Consider the following 23,220-nt stretch of genomic DNA (forward strand, 5'->3'; position numbering starts at 1 on the left):
TATATCTGCAGTGACTGAGTATAAATTCTGTGGTATAGTGTTAATTTCATCCTCTAGTTTATTTCCACTTTGAATTGTGACTTGTATAATAATAGAACATGAAGCTGAATCATTAGCTGTCTGCTAGATATTTGATTGTTTTAGTATTTTTCTCTTCTTTTCTTTCTTTTTAATACATTATGCAGAGTGTGGCAGCTTTGTTCAATTCTTTCACTGTAACATTCTCAATAAAGTGAAAAATCACAGTGTGTGTTTTAGAAACAGTTTGTTTTTATGGATTTCAGTTTGTCTTCAGAGCAAATCATCAGAAACAGAATCAACTTCATGGACCATGTATGTTGACGCCTACAAGTCATTTGACTCTGGTTGTAATTAGCTCTCGATATACTTTCACACAGCAGCAAGAACAAATGTAGAGGAAGATGTGAATATTAGCATACAGCTAAACAAGGACAACAAAGCTAAAGAAAGAGAAGCAAACAGAAACATAGAGCTATTATATACAAGTCAGTAGGTGTGGCTGTGCCACCAGGTTCAGTGCTGAGCCCCTTTTATAATTGTGTCAGTGTGGATGTCAAACTCTACGCTGATGACACTGTTGTTTCCACACATGAACAAACAGCAGAGCGAGCTGCTTTCAAGCTACAACTGCTATAAAATGATCACACAGCAGCTTCATCAGTCGCCTTCCAAGTTGGTGTCAGGCTGCAGAAACTGTCAGTAAACTGTCACCTTTACAGAATCAATCAAACAGAATCAACAGATCTTTTATTTCAGCTTCTCAGCTCCCAGGTTTGTCTCCCAGGTGAGTAAGACAGATGGAAGCTGAGACAGTGAGTACTGAGCGCTGTAACTGTTGTAACTGTCGTTGTGTTGTTCATGTGAAAAAGTGCAGCTAACGGTGAGGAGGCTGCAGAGCAGAAACCCACACAGCCCGTCTGCTGCAGGAAAGGAAGTGCTGGTTGGCTCTCAACAGTTTTTTCTGAGTCCTAATAACCACTGAGAACAGATTCACATCTGCTGCTGTACACACTCATAAACTCCTCTCCCTCTCTGGACTGGTTTGTCTTTTCTCTTGTTGTCTGGAAGCCTTTTTTGCACTGAGCCCTCCACCCACACAAAGTTAGACTGAGCCCAGAAACCAACAGTGACCCTCCACCTGGAGCTCACGTCCATGAATATAATGAAGAACTACCTGTATTAGTATTTCCTTTCCTTTAGCTCTATTCCTTCAAAATATCAGACAAACAGCTGCGTCTTTATTTAATGTTTTCTGTAAAAGTTCTTTTCAGATGAAGCTCCAATGAAAGTTCAGTGAAGCTCATCGCAGACCAACAAAAAAAACAAAAAACGTTTGTTCCTGTCTCTGTTCATAATTCAGTGTTATTTTACCAGTTCAGCTATTTTTTTCCATGTCAGGCTTTATTTTTCATTTCACCGTTTAAATCATCTTTGTCTCAATGTGTGGATTTCATTCCTGCTCAGTCAGTCAGCATTCTTTGGGGGAAACTTTGGGCTGTTTTCATTTATTTGTTGGATTTTTTGACCTCTGCCTGGAGGAAGTAGAGAGCAGAACCCTGAGCTCCTTCCAGGGAACAGAACCAGATTCAGTGAAATGATAGAAATGTAAGGAGACGTTTAAGGCTTCAAATCACAGTCGAGGAGTTTTGTGGATTTGTCCTTTTGTCTTTTCATCACAGCTGTTCAACAACAGATAACAGTCTGTGCTACTAAATTCACCACCAACCTGAATGTGTTGCTGCTCACATGAATGTGAGTTTCTATTTCTGTCACACAGCAGCTTCAGCCGAGCCGTCGGTCGGCAGCGGCGGCCTCATCTGTGAGCCGCAGGGGCTGATGGGAGCTCTGAGGACCTGTTAGAAACCACGTGGCCCTCGTCTGATCTGGCAGCTCGTCCTGGTTTGGCCTCAGCTGCGTCAGAGCGCCACTTCTCCCCAGGTTCACCAGAGGAAACACCACTGCACAAAATGCTTTTCCTCCCAGCTGCTGCTCTGTGCTGTCTGTGTTCAGGTGAGTGTTTCCAGCCAATCAGGAGCCAACAAAGTCCACCTGGAACAAACACTGTCACACTCACCTTCATCTATCTGTCTGCTTCTCTACAGCGCTGGTTGCCATGGCAGCACAGCTGATTCAGGACGATTTAACACTGACCAGGAGAGTTGATGGAAACGTCTCCTTCAGCTGTCGAGGAACTGGCCAGTGTTACAGCAACTGGCCAGTCGTCTGGTACCAGAAGAAAGACACAGAAACATTCACAAGGATTCTTCGTATTGACAAGAGCAGATGTAATATAGATTACAGGTTCAGTCATCCTCAAGTAAACGATTTTTCAGCTGTGAATGATCAGAACGGCTGTGGGTTGAAGATCGAGAAAGTTAAACTCCTTCATTCAGCCACCTACTACTGCGCCTGTTGGAAGAGTTCCCCACAGTGAGAAATGATCCGAGCAGCCTGAACAAAAACCAACAGATGAACAGACGTCAAACAGTGTTTGTGACAGGAAGAGAGCAGTAAACCACAGCCCAGGTTCACATGTTTCACCTCCATCTCAGCCACAGTCACAAACACACTGAACTGAGGGATTTATTTCATATTCTATTTATTTATATGTTGATAAGATATTCCAGCAGGTTTATTGTTGTTTCACACAGAGAGAAAAAAGGAGACAAACACAAACACAATGAGAAAATAAAGAGGAAAATAATTCAATTACAAACTCAAACATAATCCAGATGAATCAGTAAAACAACAAACATACTTCAGAATATTTCAATAAAATGATATCAAACAGAATCAAATATTTACAGCCCAACGTCCTGCTGCTGAATAAAGTCCATCCGTCCCTCACAACACTAATGTGCTCTGAATGAAAACACTTCCAGCAGCACTTGTTGTTTAACACCTTTCAGCACATTTCACCACATCATTTCACTTCAGGACATTTTAAAAGACAAATCTTGGACACATATCAGTCTGTGTACTTTGCAGCCATTAGATTTCCTTTTTGAAGTCAAAAATCAAAGAAATAGGAAAGCATTTGTGTCCAGTTTTCGTTTTGAAATTAGAAACCAAAACAATGACAAATTACTCATTGACTGATTGTAGTTTCATAGTTCCATGTCCATGTGTCCTGGTAGATTAACTTGCTGTAGCCTCCTGTTTCTTCTGCACAGCATCGTCCTGTAAATGACAACATCCAGTCTCAGAATATGAAAAAACAGGCTTTTTTTTCCATTTCCGTTTTCTAGTGATTTTATTTTTTGTTATATGAAATAGATTTTCCAAATTTGACTCATCCCTTTTTGACCATGAAAAAGAAAAATGGCTTGTATTTCAATCTCATTTTTTAAATTTAAAACCAAAATGAAATAACCACTAGTTTTTTGTTTTTTAATATCCGTTTCTGAAAAGAAAATCAAATGACCAAAAGATACACAGACCAGGCTGGTAACAACGGATCTGGCACTAAAATGTGTTTGGTGTTCAGATTTGATCAGCATCGTGTTCCACTAGCTCGCTAACAGCTTTAGCAAAACATCACCTGGTCCTGTGGAAGACTCCGGTCATACACAGTGATGCAGAGTGCAAAGGTCAGAGTGAGCAGACAGACAGGTACAGATGTAGACAGACAGGTAGCCTGTCCAATCATTTCATACGGGTCCAATAAAACCATTGGACGGGCTTATTAGAGGCCTGCAGCAGCCACAGATACTGGATTTATTCTCTGTTATCTGTCAGAGTGTTTGATTTATTGATTGCTGTCAGGATGTTCACACATTTTCTGTAAATATAACAAAAAATGCTTCTAGAATAACTGACCGACCCGAGTTTGAACAGAAAGTATTCAGAATCCTGTCAAACTGACAGAATGGCAGGATTCAGAGGAACAATGGTCCAGAGAGAGTCAGAGAAAACTTCTTCATCAAAGCTCCAGTTTTGCTGCTGTGTGTGATAACAGTACGTTGTATTCAGCAGATGATGAGCGAACTTCGATTCGCAACTGGTTGAGGGAGAGATGACCATAGTGCACCGTATGGTCGTTGTGTTATTCTTTGTTGTCTGGTAAGCTCTCGCTTAGCTTCTTTCCTTTTACTAACTCACACATCCGCACACACACCTCCATGCATATATATCCCGGGTAATACACATATGTAATCTTATGAGCGATCTGTTGGAGACCTATAGTCAACAACCCCACTGTAACATACGTGTCTAGCGATTTTCCTTCTTACTGACTGCACAGGCAGACGCCTCTTGGTAACACAACTCCCTTTTTAGGATCTGTGGGTCTAACCCCTCCAAATTCACCTCGGGTGTGATCAAAGTGCAAATGAAGCCAAAGACGACTGTTCAAATTTTACGTATTTGTGCAATGATCATCTTTGGTCAGCACACTTACTCCCGCCATTTTTTAATTCAAGGTATATGATTCAGCAGAATCAGAATCATCACCTCTGAATTCGTGTTTTCACGTGACTTCAACAAGTCATGTTCGGTGTTTCCTGTAGTCTCTCTAACGAGATTTCCCGAGTCACGCCCACCAATTTTGTAGTCCGGAGAATGTGACTTCCCGAGCCCCCACAGTCAAGTCAACATGGCTAACGTAACCACAACTCAGAGCTACAAATTCATTGTGCTGTTCAGAGAAATACAGCTCAGTATTCAGGATGACCTGACAATTAAAAAATTAGACACACCAGAGCAAGTTTAACTATCAGGAAGTTTCTACTGAGGGAGGGAAGTCGTATCACCGTGAATCTTTGCAGTAACATGGTCAGAGCTCTCCTCTTATATATGATGTTTCTGGATTAATATTGCAGCTGCATTAATGTGATGTGCCATTTTACTGCAGGTTGAGCTCACTGTAACTACTTTATGCACTGTTGGCTAGTTTAATCTGCTGCAATGCATCATATTCTATAAGAGTTTATTCAGCTGAAGAAGGAAGAGAAAAGGAAGAGAAAAGGAAGAGAGAAGTCAACACATAAAGGAACACTTCCTCCTTCAGTTTATCACAAACGTTCAACAGCAACACATCTGGAGATTCATGGTTTTCACTGGACAGGAAGGTGATGAAAATCTGTAATCTGAAAAGTTAAAAGTAACTAAAGTTGTCAGACAAATGTAGTGGAGTAGAGTTAAATATCTGCCTCTGGGTAGAAACATAAAGTAACATCAAATAGAAATCTTCAAGTAGCAGGTGGACAGAGGATGCTGTCAGCACAGCCCTTACACACCTGGACCAGCCCAACACATATGTAAGAGTGCTGTTTGTGGACTTCAGCTGAGTATTCAACAGGGTCATCCCCCTCAAAGTGAGCAACCTGGGTCTAGACAGTTCACTGTGCATATGGATACTGGACTGTCTTAGCAACAGACCACAAAACGTCAGGATGGGAGGCCGCACATCATCCACTCTCATCCTAAACACTGGCACACCACAGCAGTGGCACACCAGTTACCATCCGCCAAGGAGACGGCAGAGGAAATGATGAACCATGTGTTTCGAGTCCACGGATTTCCTAAGGACATCCTTCGACATGGAGCAAACACCTGGTCTGGGTAGAGTATGCTCACAATTCGTTGCCCACCTCTGCTACTGGTCTTTCTCCCTTTCATTGTGCCCTAGGTTAGCACCCCCCGCTGTTTCCAGACAATGAAATGGAAGTGTCGGTTCCCTCCGCCTACGCCATGGGTTCGATGTTGCCGACGCATCTGGGCAGCCGCCCGACAGGTACTGATCTGCCAGGGAGACTAGGTTGAAAGGACGGCAGATCTTAGAAGGCGTCCTGCTCCCAACTATCAGCAGGGTCAGAGAGTATGGCTGTCAGCGAAGGATTTGAACCTCAAAGTCCCATCCAAGAAGTTAGCTCCTCAGTTCGTGGGTCCCTTCCCCATCACTAGGATTATTGGTCCTGCGCCTGTTCGACTGCATCTGCCCCGGTCCCTTCGGGTACACCCAACCTTCCATGTAAGTCAAGTCAAGCCAGTCAAGGAAAGCAAGATGGTGCTGATCACCACGCCCCCACCACCATCCAAGGTCATTGAAGGAGGTCCAGTGTACAAAGTGAAGCGACTGTTGGCAGTTCATAACCAGGGCCAGGGCAGGCAATGGGTACCATCCCGTCACATCATAGACACCAACCTCATGACAGACTTTCATCGGGATCATCCTGATCAGCCTGGGCCGTCAGGATTCGGGCTTGCATTCCTCAAATGAAGTATTGCCAAGTTTTATTTTCTGTATTTGTTCCTCTTGAGAAGAGTGATTTTGATTTAATAGTTTTCTGATTAGGATTTGATTTTCAGTTTAAAATCTTTCATAACCATTTGATTTCCTCCTTGTGGAGCACTTTTTGTTGTACCTTTTGTATATACTTAGTGTAGATAATTTTCATAGCCTGTGTGCTGTCCTCTTCGGAGTGTTTTTGTTTCATTTAAATTTTCATCGTACTTACATCTCTCATCAGACGGTGAAGGCCCAGCCGAGACATTACTTCCTCAGAAAGCTAAAGCACGCTCACCTCCCTCAACAACTGCTGACCAACTTCTATCAGTCAGTGACAGAAAGCCTCCTGACCTGCTGCTGCACAGTGTTTCTCCAGCTGCACAACACGGGACAGGAAGGACCTGCAGAGGGTGGTGAGGACAAGCAGAGCGTGTCATCGGGACGACACCACCCCCTCTCAGAGACATTTACACCCCTGCCCTCTGGGAAGAGATATAGATCTATCAGATCTGAAACAAACAGACTGAAGAACAGTTTCTTCTCCCAACGCTGCATTTATATCTCGTCAACAGTTGAACTGTAAATAGTTTTATTAATTGCACATCATCAGGCCCAGTGCCACTGTCCTTTATTAGCTCTAACATGTAGTTACCTTTACATCTAAAGGGGTCTTGAGGGTGAACTCATGATTGTCGACCCATCTGTTGATGATCACTGTGTAATGTTCATCCAAACTATACAAATAGTTCACTGCAACATGACAATATCAGCTGCCTTCATTTCCCTGAGTCACCTTAGACATCATCACAACAGTTGCCCCCCCGAGAGATTTGGCAGGAGCTGCCACTGGAGCTGGTGGAGCTGTCAGAGTCAGGAAAACAAGAGGTTACAGAACCACAGCCACAGGAGACTGATTCAGCACAGGAACTGGAGACAGCTGCAGCTCAGCTCAGACAGGTTGCTGCAGAACAGGAACAGAGGACTGCTGCAAGGCAGAGCAGGAGGCCGGCAGCTGGAGGTCTGGACGGGGATCAGGAAAGACCGCCGGTCCGGCTCTGGAGCCAGTCTGCTGACCTGCAGACAAGGAAGCAGGAACAGGTGTCGACTGGGCCGCAAACTGAGGACCAGGAACTGGTGGACCTGCTGGTGGAGCTAGATAACAAGTCAGAATCAGTAAAGTCAATGAATGAAGTTCATCCTCTGGGGACCAAGAATGTCTGTAGAAAATGTCATGTCAGTCCATCCATCCATCCTTTGGTCCAGGTCCAATCCATGTGGACTAAAGTAGTGGAGCGACAGACATCAGCATCCACAGAGCAACACTGCTAGTGTGTCTAAAAAGACAATAAAAGAAGAGACAGTCATGTTGATATGAACATTAGAGAAACACATCATGGAGCTGAAACATGATCCTGCTTCATCATTTGGACTCGTTCACCTCAGCCGACACGTTCAACAGCACACAGGTTTTTGTATTACTCTGTCTCACTGTGGGGGGATACTGGTTTTACATCTTTGGCTCTGGAACTAAACTGGTTGTAACAGGTAAGAATAAAGCTTCATTTTCCTTCAGTTGTTTTATTGAACAAGTGTAAAACGTGTTTTTAATGAGTTTCTGCTGCTTCAGGCTTTACATGTTAGTTTGTTGATAATTAGTAGAGAATTCTTGCAGCCGTGCAGCTATTGTTCCATAAAAAGGTTCATAACTCCTGAAAAGATGTTTAAATCTCACTGCACAGCTGAAGTTCTTCTTTATTTCTGCAGGAGATCAAACTGATTCATAGAGAAAAAGTTTGATAGTGACAATGTTACAAATATACAGTATTTGATCCTCTCAGTAATTCAGCACCATCTCTTGTTTTTATAAAACAACATCACATATGATATTAAACATCATTTAATATATGTCAGTAAATGTATTTGATGAACATATAATATTAAATATGTTGTATAGGATCTTTAATAATTCATTAATAAATGGTCAAATGTGTTTCATATGATGGTACAAATGTATTTTAGTGTGAGATATATTCATACATGAAGACAAACACATACTGAACATGATGTTACAATAAATAGAATATATGCACATAAATTTATATAATTCAAGATGTGATATCAGATGTTATATAATGTTACACACATATATGTGTTTCCATGTTATTCTGATTTTAATGTAAATGTAACAATTAATAGTAAATGAAGCCTTGCACAATTTAAAAGTAAATATATTGTGTAAACGTATGATGGTAAATATTGTTAGTAAATGTCTTTGAAAAACATATAATTTTAAATATGTTGCATAGGATCATTAATAATTGATTAATGAATGGCCAAATGTATTCTATATGATGGTGCAAATGTATTTTAGTGTGAAATATATTTATACATGAATAAAATAACATTGAATAAAATGTTACAATAAATATAAAACGTACAAATTACTGTAAAATATAAAAAAAACCATATACAAATATATCGTATTATTTACAACGGCACATGAAAATGTGTCTTTTTTATGTTTGACTTACTGACTTAATTTATATATCATGTTAAATATATTCATATATATTTTACATGTAATTTAAATAAAAAAAAAATTCCAAACCTAATTTAAAATAGTTCAAAGTAAATTGATTGGCAGCGTGTGATTGTAAATGTTGTGTACAACATACTGTTTTCAAAAAGACATATAATATCATATTATATTATATTATTTCATAATATGTTGTGTTATATTATCACATTTTTTTGATCACATGTGAAGTTCCTGTAATGGATCAATAAATTCTCACTTTTCTTCATATTATATTACAAAGTAAGTATAACTCATATTTGACGTATCCGAACATTTCATTGTAATTGTCAATTAATGTAAAAATACTAAGAAAACAATTATAATATTATTGATGAACTGATTTGTTTTTCTTTAGCAGCTGGACTAAAGTACACGGTCACAAATCTGTAACATGTTAGACATGTTGTAATAACTTTAAAAGGTATTTCATGTGCATGTAAATATATATTTCATTGTAAAATATATTTCAACATGATGTTTAAATAAAGTTTTGAAACATTATATTATATCATATTTTATATCATTAAACCTTCTTTTATATTAAATTACATCTTTTTACATATCAGTCATATGAAAACATGTATTTGTTATTTTATATTAACTGTAAACATTTATGAAAATGATTACATTTAAGATGCATTTAAAAGATATATTTATAATATGTGGTGGATAATGTAAACATTAAAATGTCAGCGTGTATTAAACTTGAGGGTAAATATGTCCTTTATTATAATCTGTCTTTTATCATGATACAGATGAAGATTTTCCATTGTATGAAAATATGAAGTTATATTATTATCAGTAAGAGTCATAATAATGATGAATGTGCAGATTGAAAGAAAGAAGTGCTGAACACATGATGTTGTTTGTCCCCATATAACATATGATGACATGACATGATGAGTGTGTTTGATGTGCAGGTGAATCCAGTCTATGTGTTGAACTTTGTGCTGTATTGATGAGTAGTTTAGTGATCAGAGTCCATGTAGTTTCCAGGATCACACTGAATGCAGTGCAGTGCTGGAAGCTGCTGTTGACTGTGTCAATGTGTGTCTGTGCTGCTTGTTGCTGCTGTCAAACTTCAGGTGAGCAGGTAGTGAAGCCCGTGGTGAGCGTGTACCCAGCAGCATCCAGAGCCCACCTGGAGGGGAGGAGCTCCCTGCTGTGTGTGGCCTCAGCCATGTTTCCTCCTCTGGTTCGCTTCTCCTGGAAAAGACGAAAGGAGAATCAGGAGCAGTGGCTCCCTGCTGAGGGAGAGCAGCTGGAGCTCAGAGAGTCGGGACGCACCGCCGCCATCTTGCTGGTTGACAGGGACGCTCGCCACACGTATAAATACCGCTGCTCGGTCCAGCACGAGGGGGGCAGAGATGAGGTCCAAACAGAACAAGGTAATGAAGGCTTGGTGACTGTGTTCAGCAGTGATCCAGCTTCATGTGGAGACGCTGTCAAAGACAGCAGAGGAGCAGAGGACTGACATTTCTTTTGGACTCTTTTCTGTTTCAGAGGTTCCAGCTCTTGGACCATGTCAGCACCAGGTGAAGCTGCTGTGTGTGCTCTACACAGTGCTGATAGTGAAGAGTCTGGTGTACTGCTGTGGACTCTCTCTGCTGAGGATCCTCTGAAACAAGGGACCGTCCACCAGCTGCTCACATGCTGACTGACTGTTTCCTGCTCGCCTTTTCTCACCATCAGATCTCATCAGTTCATCTCATCAGCCCTTTTTAGATAGGAAAGACGGCACATTTGCTCCAAGGTCAGGGCGGCAATGTGTTGGCCTGTCTTTCTAAAACCGAGGCGTAATATTCCTCCTTTTCCAAAAGCCGCCTCTGAGGAAGGCATAAACTTGTGACGTGACGTGAAGCTCAAGTTGGGCTGTGAACAGTGACCTAGAATTTGTCTTCAAAATAAGAGCTTTACATTGCACCCCATATGAGTTTAGATCTGGGTTATTAGCTGGGAGGCTTTTAATTTGAAAGTAGCGACCATCCTTAACTTGCCGACAGCTGTGATCTGCTGTGTTTTGGTTTTAATACTCCCAGGCTGTGGGTCGCACAACAGTGCTGGTCATTTACACCTCCACCCATCTCACGCAGATGCCGGCACATTTCCACCTCGTTTTTAGATAGCAAGGAGGCAGAAATAAGTGTACCCTCAGAGGCGGACCAAAACAGACCCCCAATTTGCCGCCCTCTTTCTAAAACCGCGGACGGAGCTGCCAGAAGGACGACAAATTGGTGGCTTGGTGCTCTGTCTAAAAACGGCCAGTGATCACTTTGATCAGCAGTCATCTGCAGTGACTGAGTATAAATTCTGTGGTATAGTGTTATTTTCATCCTCTAGTTTATTTCCACTTTGAATTGTGACTTGTATAATAATAGAACATGAAGCTGAATCATTAGCTGTCTGCTAGATATTTGATTGTTTTAGTATTTTTCTCTTCTTGTCTTTCTTTTTAATACATTATGCAGAGTGTGGCAGCTTTGTTCAATTCTTTCAGTGTAATATTCTCAATAAAGTGAAAAATCACAGTGTGTGTTTTAGAAACAGTTTGTTTTTATGGATTTAAGTTTGTCTTCAGAGCAAATCATCAGAAACAGAATCAACTTCATGGACCATGTATGTTGACGCCTACAAGTCATTTGACTCTGGTTGGAATTAGCTCTCGATATACTTTAACACAGCAGCCAGAACAAATGTAGAGGAAGATGTGAATATTAGCATACAGCTAAACAAGGACAACAAAGCTAAAGAAAGAGAAGCAAACAGAAACATAGAGCTATTATATACAAGTCAGTAGGTGTGGCTGTGCCACCAGGTTCAGTGCTGAGCCCCTTTTATAATTGTGTCAGTGTGGATGTCAAACTCTACGCTGATGACACTGTTGTTTCCACACATGAACAAACAGCAGAGCGAGCTGCTTTCAAGCTACAACTGCTATAAAATGATCACACAGCAGCTTCATCAGTCGCCTTCCAAGTTGGTGTCAGGCTGCAGAAACTGTCAGTAAACTGTCACCTTTACAGAATCAATCAAACAGAATCAACAGATCTTTTATTTCAGCTTCTCAGCTCCCAGGTTTGTCTCCCAGGTGAATAAGACAGATGGAAGCTGAGACAGTGAGTACTGAGCGCTGTAACTGTTGTAACTGTCGTTGTGTTGTTCATGTGAAAAAGTGCAGCTAACGGTGAGGAGGCTGCAGAGCAGAAACCCACACAGCCCGTCTGCTGCAGGAAAGGAAGTGCTGGTTGGCTCTCAACAGTTTTTTCTGAGTCCTAATAACCACTGAGAACAGATTCATATCTGCTGCTGTACACACTCATCAACTCCTCTCTGTGTGGACATCCACGTGATGCTGATGACGGTCACCATGACGACACGATGACGCTCCGCCCTCTTATTTTACTGGTGAAAAACCCACAGTGACATCTAGTGGATAAAAAACCCACAGCAGTAAATGAGGAGTATTACTGGCATTATTGTTGGTACTACTTCTTAAAATACTTCAAATCCTTTTTCTACTGCAACTATATTATGAACTATATTATTACTATATTATTCTGCTGCTGCTTGTTACAGTAGATGGAGTCATATCACTCTGACATGTACTATACTAACTATAACTATAGAAGTCCAACTGATCACAGCACTGTGTCACTTCACTTGAGACAGTACTGCAGTATCAGTTGAAGTACATCTCTGCTGGTGGGTACTGTGTGTATTTGTATTGGAAACGGTTTGATGTGTCATAGAAATGAAATGATTCAGTGAAATGACAGAAATGTAAGGAGACGTTTAAGGCTTCAAATCACATTTGAGGAGTTTTGTGGATTTGTCCTTTTGTCTTTTCATCACAGCTGTTCAACAACAGATAACAGTCTGTGCTACTAAAGTCACCACCAACCTGAATGTGTTGCTGCTCACATGAATGTGTGTTTCTATTTCTATCACACGACAGCTTCAGCCGAGCCGTCGATCGGCAGCGGCGGCCTTATCTGTGAGCCGCAGGGGCTGATGGGAGCTCTGAGGACCTGTTAGAAACCACGTGGCCCTCGTCTGATCTGGCAGCTCGTCCTGGTTTGGCCTCAGCTGCGTCAGAGCGCCACTTCTCCCCAGGTTCACCAGAGGAAACACCACTGCACAAAATGCTTTTCCTCCCAGCTGCTGCTCTGTGCTGTCTGTGTTCAGGTGAGTGTTTCCAGCCAATCAGGAGCCAACAAAGTCCACCTGGAACAAACGCTGTCACACTCACCTTCATCTATCTGTCTGCTTCTCTACAGCGCTGGTTGCCATGGCAGCACAGCTGATTCAGGACGATTTAACATTGACCAGGAGAGTTGATGGAGACGTCTCCTTCAGCTGTCGAGGAACTGAGCAGTGTGACGACAACTTTGTATACTGGTACCAGAAGAAAGACACAGAAACATTCAGAGTGATTTTTGATATTGACAAGAGTAATGGTAACATAGATAAGTCGTACAGTACTCATCCTCAGATAAATGATTTCTCAGCTGTAAACAATCAGAACGGCTGGGAGTTGGAGATCCAGAGAGTTAAACTCCTTCATTCAGCCACCTACTACTGCTCCTGTTATAAGAGTGATCCCACAGTGAGAAATGATCCGAGCAGCCTCAACAAAAACCAACAGATGAACAGACGTCAAACAGTGTTTGTGACAGGAAGAGAGCAGTAAACCACAGCCCAGGTTCACATGTTTCACCTCCATCTCAGCCACAGTCACAAACACACTGAACTGAGGGATTTATTTCATATTCTATTTATTTATATGTTGATCAGATATTCCAGCAGGTTTATTGTTGTTTCACACAGAGAGGAAAAAGGAGACAAACACAAACACGATGAGAAAATAAAGAGGAAAATAATTCAAGTACAAACTCAAACATAATCCAGATGAATCAGTAAAACAACAAACATGCTTCAGAATATCTAAATAAAATGATATCAGACAGAATCAAATATTTACAGCCCAACGTCCTGCTGCTGAATAAAGTCCATCCGTCCCTCACAACACTAATGTGCTCTGAATGAAAACACTTCCAGCAGCACTTGTTGTTTAACACCTTTCAGCACATTTCACCACATCATTTCACTTCAGGCCATTTAAAAGACAAATCTTGGACACATGTCAGTCTGTGTACTTTGAGGCCATTTGATTTCAGTTTTTAAGTCGAAAACGAAAAAACAACACAAAACGATTCACATCCAGCTTTTTGTTTTAACATCGGAAACGCAGGGAAAAAAACAACAATGTGAAATTACTCCCTGACTGATTGTAGCTGCTGTGCTCATGAATGGTAACTGGGAATAACAACAACAGAGCTATTCTTCATTTCAGATTTTGCCTTGAGTCCCGAAGGAACTTGATCTGATCCTGAGACCAGCGTAGTCGTCCCCATCACATCTACAGAGCTGACTGGTGATCTCTGGGCGGCGTCCCGTTGTGAGGCGATCTCAAAGTTCTTAAGTCTTCATCATGTCTTTATATGAATATTCTGAGTTTATTCCAGCCAGGAGGTTAAGTGAGATGTCCAGTGGTGATATATCCACATCACTGACTGACCACTTTGTTAAGGAGATTTAAAGAGACATGGGGAAAAAACAAGAGTTAAACATTTCTTGTGCACACAAGAAACTTTCTGGTGTGTTCGATCACACTGACTGCTTCATGTGTCCAAAAACAAAAACTTAAATGTTTTTTGTGCTTTCATAAATCATACAATCCATATTCACAGGTGGTGACGATGATCCAGGTGAGCTGACTGGAGAAGGCAGAGTGTGTGTGCAGAGACTGAACTGTCTCCAGTGCTTGGTGTGCGTCTGACAGCACAGTCGTGTCCACTGCAAAGCACCGAACATCAGTCAACGAGTCATTTCCTGTTTTTAGGTTTCTGATTTTGAAACAAAATAGGGGAAATTAGTCGTTGTCCAAAGATGTGATGAATGTTATTGCTGAGATGGTTTCAACAACACGTTGACAGAGGTTTCCACTACAATATTGAAATGATTGAAAATAAAAGTCATTGTGCAGTTCAAAGCTCTAAAATTGCTTCAATTAAAAGCAGCGGCAAACAGAAAGGTCTTCAGTCTTTATTTAAGAGAGGTGAGAGTCGGAGCAGACCTGCAGTTTTCAGGGAGTTTGTTCCGATATGTGGCACATAATAACTGAATGCTGCCTCTCCAGGTTTAGTTCTGACTCGAGGGACTGAAAGCAGACCTGAACCTGAAGATCTCAGAGGTCTAGATGGTTCATGACGTGGCTGCAGATCAGAAATGTATTTTGGCCTGAAACCTTTCATTGCTTTATAAACCAACAGCAGGATTTTGAAATCTATTCTATGACTGACATGAAGTCAGTGTAAACGTCTAAGAACTGGAGTGATGTGATCCACTTCTTTGGTCCTTGTTAGGATTCGAGCAGCAGCGTTCTGAATCAGCTGCAGCTGTCTGATGGATTCAGAGAGTCCTGTAAAGACACTGTTACAATAGTTGAGTCTGCTGAAGATAAATGCATGGACACGTTTCTCCAAATCCTGCTGAGACCGAAGCAGCATTGTTGGAACCAGTGCAGGGGATCCATACAGGTTGTAAAGACTAAACAGGTGAGTGTGTTCCCTACAACATTCTCACCTGATGTAAATTCAGAAGCATTGGCTCGGTACCTGAAAGACAAACTACATCATGATGGAAGCTGTCAAAAAATAGACAGTGCCCAGAGGTGATATAACTCATTAAAAGTCACTGCTGAATGCAATGATGTGGCCGAAATATACGAACCACAACTTTGGCCAGAGGGTGTCTTTGTGCGGCCCTTTTATGAAGTGCACAAACCAGTGGATATCAAAACTGTCACTGCAACAAAGAATGATTGTGTGTCTGACACTGGGGCAACTATTGCTGTGAAGCCTGGACTATTATCTTCATGAAAGTTGTGTCATTTAACACGTGTGGCTTACACCTTGGACAGACGGCCGGGAGAAAGTGCAATGCAATGTTGAAGTGTTTGTGACATTATAGGTCCAAACAAACAGGAGGGTGGAGGCGAGGACTGGGACCCACTGGAGGCCAGGGACGTGGGCTGGGACCCACTAGAGGCTGGAGACGTGGGCTGGGACCCACTAGAGGCTGACGATGTTCTGGTGGCCGGCGACGAAGACGATCGCGCACTGGAGGTCTGTGGCGAGGACGAAGGTGATCCGGAGGTCTGTGGCGAGGACAAAGGCCTCAGACTTGGCATGGGACTTAGCCGTGCCACTGACAGAGGAGCAGGAACAGGGCTTGGTCTTGGCATGGGACTCGACCGGGCCTCCGACCGGGCCTCCGACCGGGCCTCCGACCGGGCCTCCGACAGGGGAGCAGGAACAGGCCTCGGCCGGGCCTCTGACCGAGGAGCAGGAACAGGCCTCGGCCGGGCCTCCGACCGAGGAGGAGGGACTGGCTCCATCTGGACCACCGACTGAGGGCCACTGGCAGGTGTCGGCCGCGCCGCCGACTGGGGGCCGCTGGAAGGTGTCGGCCAGGCCGCCGACTGAGGGCCACTGGCAGGTACTGGGGTTGAGACTGAGGCCTGGGTTGGTAGCCAGGCTGTGGCTGCAGCGTGGGTTTGGGCTGGTAGCTTGGTGACTTGCCACTTGAACAAAGGAAAGGTGACTGGGCAAGACTCACAGAATATGATCTCTGGAAGTGTAACTCCCTGACTGATCGAAGTCTCAGTGATATTCATATACCAATTGATACTATTATGTGTAACAAGATAGATTACAAGAACAATGAGCACCACTCCACTTTACACAGCACACTTATACTGTAGCCATAGTAAAGCAAAGATGAATGAGATTAAGGTGGCATTTAATGTTGCTCTTAGAATCTTGTTAAAGTATCCAAGGTGGGAAAGTGCCAGCAAGATGTTTGTGAACTGTAATTGTAGGAGCCACACATTGTTTTGAGGATTATTTGGGTTTGCATTTGTTTTGTCTGGTTGCCACGGTGATATGTGGTGCTTGGGTCACATGGACACCATAGCAGGTTACAATAGGGGCTGTATCACCTGCACTGGAGGAGGAGAGAGGTGAGTTAGGTAGCCATCAGTTTTGTTGACCGCCTTTGTTGAAATTTGATCGTTTTGATGCATATATGAAAACAATGTACATGTTTTCTAAATATCCAAATGTGCGCGTGTAATCTGAAAGCCGCTGTAGTAGCTCTTCTGTTATTAAATGCCCTGAAGCTTACCGGGACTCAGCGTGCTTCTCTGCATCAGCAGCAGCGTGATCATATAAATACACAGGACCTATTCTCTACCTCTCAAGAGACTTTTAAGGGATTGAAAGCTGCAACAGTAATGTTCCCATTTTTCAGGCATTACTTATGAATTATATGTATAAATTTATGTTGGCTAGAAAAAGATATTCTTCCAGGTTTTGGAAATACTAAAACCAATATTTGCATGTTTTTTTTAACCAATAAGGACATATGTCTGTGTAAACTTATGTTTGTGTCAGGCCTGGGCAGAATAGAGGACTCAGATGCAGAATAAGGGCAATTCAAGCAGGCTTTTATTTTGAAATTCACACCTGAACAAGCTGACAAAGAAATGGCTATGAAACCACACTTATCTAATCTCAAAAGAGACAAAACAGAACCAACAAGGAGGCAAACGACCTTAAAATCAAACCAAAAAATAACACAAAATCACTCCCCAAGGAGGTAAAGAAAAGACTATAACTGAACTACGCTGGCACACTGGGGCTAGAAATAACTTAACAGAAAATCACTCCAAAGGAGGAAAGCAAATGACTATAAACATAAACTGCTCTATCAGCTGGTTATAAAAACTATCAACAAAAAGAGGCACTCCAACAGACGCAAACAAATGACTATGAAATTATCTATGTTTCATTCTGAAAATTTTAACAAACAAAAAGTCACTCATTTAAGAGGATTCAAGTAGAATATACAAACTTGGGATCTTGGCTTGGTAAGGCTGTGAACAAGGCACAAGACAAACGAAGACGCAGACTATTTAACACATGAGGGAGAGAGGAACAGGTGGAAACAATCAGGGATCAGGGATGACTCAGACCGGGGACACAAGAGGAAGTGACCTGAAAGGAGAGGGGAGTTAGACTTTCAAAATAAAACAGGAAGTTCATGAGACAAAAGGCCCAGACACGACAAAACCTCACCACTGTGTGACAGCTTGTCTGTACATTGTGTGTTTCTTTTATATCTGGACCTCGAGTCTGTCAATATAAAGATAATAATAATTTGGCAGGAGCTGCCACTGGAGCTGGTGGAGCTGTCAGAGTCAGGAAAACAAGAGGTTACAGAACCACAGCCACAGGAGACTGATTCAGCACAGGAACTGGAGACAGCTGCAGCTCAGCTCAGACAGGTTGCTGCAGAACAGGAACAGAGGACTGCTGCAAGGCAGAGCAGGAGGCCGGCAGCTGGAGGTCTGGATGGGGATCAGGAAAGACCGCCGGTCCGGCTCTGGAGCCAGTCTGCTGACCTGCAGACAAGGAAGCAGGAACAGGTGTCGACTGGGCCGCAAACTGAGGACCAGGAACTGGTGGACCTGCTGGTGGAGCTAGATAACAAGTCAGAATCAGTAAAGTCAATGAATGAAGTTCATCCTCTGGGGACCAAGAATGTCTGTAGAAAATGTCATGTCAGTCCATCCATCCATCCTTTGGTCCAGGTCCAATCCATGTGGACTAAAGTAGTGGAGCGACAGACATCAGCATCCACAGAGCAACACTGCTAGTGTGTCTAAAAAGACAATAAAAGAAGAGACAGTCATGTTGATATGAACATTAGAGAAACACATCATGGAGCTGAAACATGATCCTGCTTCATCATTTGGACTCGTTCACCTCAGCCGACACGTTCAACAGCACACAGGTTTTTGTATTACTCTGTCTCACTGTGGGAGGACACTGGTTTTACATCTTTGGCTCTGGAACTAAACTGGTTGTAACAGGTAAGAATAAAGCTTCATTTTCCTTCAGTTGTTTTATTGAACAAGTGTAAAATGTGTTTTTAATGAGTTTCTGCTGCTTCAGGCTTTACATGTTAGTTTGTTGATAATTAGTAGAGAATTCTTGCAGCCGTGCAGTGATTGTTCCATAAAAAGGTTCATAACTCCTGAAAAGATGTTTAAATCTCACTGCACAGCTGAAGTTCTTCTTTATTTCTGCAGGAGATCAAACTGATTCATAGAGAAAAAGTTTGATATTGACAATGTTACAAATATACAGTATTTGATCCTCTCAGTAATTCAGCACCATCTCTTGTTTTAATGAAACATCATCATATGTGATACTAAACATCATTTAATATATGTCAGTAAATGTATTTGAAAAACATATAATTTTAAATATGTTGTATACGATCAATAATAATTGATTAATGAATGACCAAATGTATTCTATATGATGGTACAAATGTATTTTAGTGTGAAATATATTTATACATGAAGACAAACATATACTGAATAAAATGTTACAATAAATATAAAACATAGAAATTACAGTAAAATATTTAAAAAAAAACATATACAAATATATTGTATTATTTACAACGGCACATGAAAATGTGCCGTTTTTATGTTTGACTTACAATGATTTATATATCATGTTAAATATATTCGTATATATTTTACATATAATTTAAACAAAAAAAATATTCCAAACCTAATTTAAAATAGTTAAAAGTAAATTGATTGGCAGTGTGTGATTGTAAATATTGTGTACAACATACTGTTTTCAAAAAGACATATAATATCATATTATATTATATTATTTCATATTATGTTGTGTTATATTATCACATTTTTTTGATCACATGTGAAGTTCCTGTAATGGATCAATAAATTCTCCCCTTTCTTCATATTATATTACAAAGTATTTATAACACATATTCAACAAATCCGAACATTTCATTGTAATTGTCAATTAATGTAAAAATACTAAGAAAACAATTATAATATTATTGATGAACTGATTTGTTTTTCTTTAGCAGCTGGACTAAAGTACACGGTCACAAATCTTTAATATGTTAGACATGTTGTAATAACTTTAAAAAGTATTTCATGTGAACCTAAATATTTAATTCATTGGAAAATTTATTTCAACATAATGTTTAAATAAAATTTTGAAACATTTTCATAATTATATTAAATTACATTTTTTTTACATATTAGTCGTGAGAAAACATGTATTTGTTATTTTATATTAACTGTAAATATTTATGAAATCATGAAATTCAAGATGCATTTTTCATAAATATTTATAATATGTGGTGGATAATGTAAACATTAAAATGTCAGCGTGTATTAAACTTGAGGGTAAATATGTCCTTTATTATAATCTGTCTTTTATCATGATACAGATGAAGATTTTCCATTGTATGAAAATATGAAGTTATATTATTATTAGTAAGAGTCATAATAATGATGAATGTGCAGATTGAAAGAAAGAAGTGCTGAACACATAATGTTGTTTGTCCCCATATAACATATGATGACATGACATGATGAGTGTGTTTGATGTGCAGGTGAATCCAGTCTATGTGTTGAACTTTGTGCTGTATTGATGAGTAGTTTAGTGATCAGAGTCCATGTAGTTTCCAGGATCACACTGAATGCAGTGCAGTGCTGGAAGCTGCTGTTGACTGTGTCAATGTGTGTCTGTGCTGCTTGTTGCTGCTGTCAAACTTCAGATGAGCAGGTAGTGAAGCCCGTGGTGAGCGTGTACCCAGCAGCATCCAGAGCCCACCTGGAGGGGAGGAGCTCCCTGCTGTGTGTGGCCTCAGCCATGTTTCCTCCTCTGGTCCGCTTCTCCTGGAAAAGACGAAAGGAGAATCAGGTGGAGCAGCTCCCTGCTGAGGGAGAGCAGCTGGAGCTCACAGATTCGGGATGCACCGCCACCATCTTGTCTCTTGATCGGGACGCTCTCGACACGTATAAATACCGCTGCACCGTCCAGCACGAGGGGGGCACAGTGGAGGGCCAAACAGAACAAGGTAATGAGTGTGTTGTGCTGAAGAAAGAAAGAAAGAATCATTTGACCTGGCCATGACTCTGGTCTGCACTTGGGTTGTCGTGTCATATGAGCACTGACTGTGCTGCACATTGAAAGTGGAGGACGGTTACTGATGTGGATCTCAGGTCAGAGAGAGAGTGACAGGCCTGATAATGAAGCTTTGTTAGCTGCTCAGGATGTTTATGAATCATCTGAATGTCGAGCCTGTTAACTTATCTGGTCACCTGCTGCTGTTGCTGCTGTTCAGTGTTCCTCCTCATACCTAGACTGTTTCACATTGTGCCGAAATTCACTGATCAATAATTAGACACATTGCCCGGCATGTGTGACTATTTAATTGAAGTGCAACCTCTTGTACTTTCCTACTGCATAATCACAAGTAGGTAATAACGTGTCATGTTGACTCACTGCTGTAAGTAGCAGTGTGCAGGCTGCAGCAGCTGTTTGTCCTTCTCTGTCTGCTGCAGCTACATGTTTTTGTTGTACTATAATAATCAGGCTAATTGACTCTGTAACTGTCCAGATGCTCTCAGGAAAGTGTTGCAGAAGCTGCTGGAGAAGAACCTTCTAATCTGCCAATTTGTACAGTTTTTGTTTTCTAATTTGTACAGTGTCTACTTTATATGAAGTAGAATGACACAACAGACTTCATGCAGTGGTGTAACAGTGTGGATGTACTGTATGTTTGAATACAGCTGCAGTTCAAACAACAAGCAGAAGCATCACCACCACATCCAGCGCACCACCGACCTCCATCGTAACGCAGCCTGAAGCAGGTGAGTTCTGTTAGTTATATGTTACTGTGGAGTTTGTCTCCATTACATAAAACAATTAAAAGATTTACAGATTGTAAATGAATCTCTGTATACACGGGAAAAGGAAAAAAAAACAATGTTGGAGGGCCGTGATGTTCAGGCCTCAGACTATTAGTAGTAGTAGTAGTATTATGATTATTATTATTATTATTAGTTTTGCTTAATGTTACAGTTAAACCTTGTTACTAATTAAAAACAGGTCTTAGATTAAATGAAGCTTATTTGTACAGTGTCCACTTTATATGCAGTAGAATGACACAACAGACTTCATGCAGTGGTGTAACAGTGTGGATGTACTGTATGTTTGAATACAGCTGCAGGTGAGACAACAAACATCAGCAACACCACATCCAGCAAATTGCCCAAGTCCATCGTAGCGCAGCGTCAAGCAGGTGAGTTCTTCACGTACAAAGACAATCACTGACCAGAGAACCATTCTGAAGAAACTAACACTGTCTGTGTGTGTGTGTGTGTGTCAGTGTCCTTCCAGTCTCAGTGCAGGGTGAAGCTGCTCTGTGTGCTCTACACAGTGCTGATAGTGAAGAGTCTGGTGTACTGCTGTGGACTCTCTCTGCTGAGGATCCTCTGAAACAAGGGACCGTCCACCAGCTGCTCACATGCTGACTGACTGTTTTCTGCTCGCCTTTTCTCACCATCAGATCTCATCAGTTCGTCTCATTGATCACTTTGATCAGCAGTCACAAATGTCAATGTTCATGTTTTGTGGTTGGTGGTAAAATGAATCTTTTGATGCACAGGTTAGATTCAGTCATCCTACATATATAAATACATATATACACATATATATCTGCAGTGACTGAGTATAAATTCTGTGGTACAGTGTTATTTTCATCCTCTAGTTTATTTCCACTTTGAATTGTGACTTGTATAATAATAGAACATGAAGCTGAATCATTAGCTGTCTGCTAGATATTTGATTGTTTTAGTATTTTTCTCTTCTTGTCTTTCTTTTTAATACATTATGCAGAGTGTGGCAGCTTTGTTCAATTCTTTCACTGTAACATTCTCAATAAAGTGAAAAATCACAGTGTGTTTTAGAAACAGTTTGTTTTTATGGATTTCAGTTTGTCTTCAGAGCAAATCATCAGACACAGAATCAACTTCATGGACCATGTATGTTGACGCCTACAAGTCATTTGACTCTGGTTGTAATTAGCTCTCAATATACTTTCACACAGCAGCAAGAACAAATGGAGAGGAAGATGTGAATATTAGCATACAGCTAAACAAGGACAACAAAGCTAAAGAAAGAGAAGCAAACAGAAACATAGAGCTATTATATACAAGTCAGTAGGTGTGGCTGTGCGACCAGGTTCAGTGCTGAGCCCCTTTTATAATTGTGTCAGTGTGGATGTCAAACTCTACGCTGATGACACTGTTGTTTCCACACATGAACAAACAGCAGAGCGAGCTGCTTTCAAGCTACAACTGCTATAAAATGATCACACAGCAGCTTCATCAGTCGCCTTCCAAGTTGGTGTCAGGCTGCAGAAACTG

General features: G+C 41.2%; 2 protein-coding genes across 2 annotated transcripts in view; both read left to right on the forward strand.

Annotated features, from left to right (window-relative positions):
* Positions 1 to 22,356, forward strand: part of LOC119010669 (immunoglobulin lambda-1 light chain-like) — a 57,092-nt gene extending 34,736 nt beyond the window's left edge. The window contains exons 7-9 of the mRNA XM_037083026.1: positions 21,583 to 21,663; positions 22,017 to 22,094; positions 22,182 to 22,356. Of these exons, the coding sequence (XP_036938921.1) occupies positions 21,583 to 21,663; positions 22,017 to 22,094; positions 22,182 to 22,291 (269 nt within the window). The 3' untranslated portion in view covers positions 22,292 to 22,356. The remainder of the gene's footprint in view (positions 1 to 21,582; positions 21,664 to 22,016; positions 22,095 to 22,181) is intronic.
* On the forward strand, positions 1,989 to 22,399 carry LOC119010682 (immunoglobulin lambda-1 light chain-like). Its single transcript, XM_037083039.1, has 6 exons — positions 1,989 to 2,031; positions 2,124 to 2,445; positions 7,755 to 7,795; positions 9,914 to 10,272; positions 10,334 to 10,514; positions 22,356 to 22,399. Exons 1-5 carry the CDS (start codon positions 1,989 to 1,991, stop codon positions 10,448 to 10,450), a joined length of 882 nt encoding a protein of 293 aa, XP_036938934.1. The 3' UTR covers positions 10,451 to 10,514; positions 22,356 to 22,399.
* The last annotated feature ends 821 nt before the right edge of the window (positions 22,400 to 23,220 follow it).

Source organism: Acanthopagrus latus, chromosome 21 (genome assembly GCF_904848185.1).
Source record: "Acanthopagrus latus isolate v.2019 chromosome 21, fAcaLat1.1, whole genome shotgun sequence".
Taxonomy (NCBI): domain Eukaryota; kingdom Metazoa; phylum Chordata; class Actinopteri; order Spariformes; family Sparidae; genus Acanthopagrus; species Acanthopagrus latus.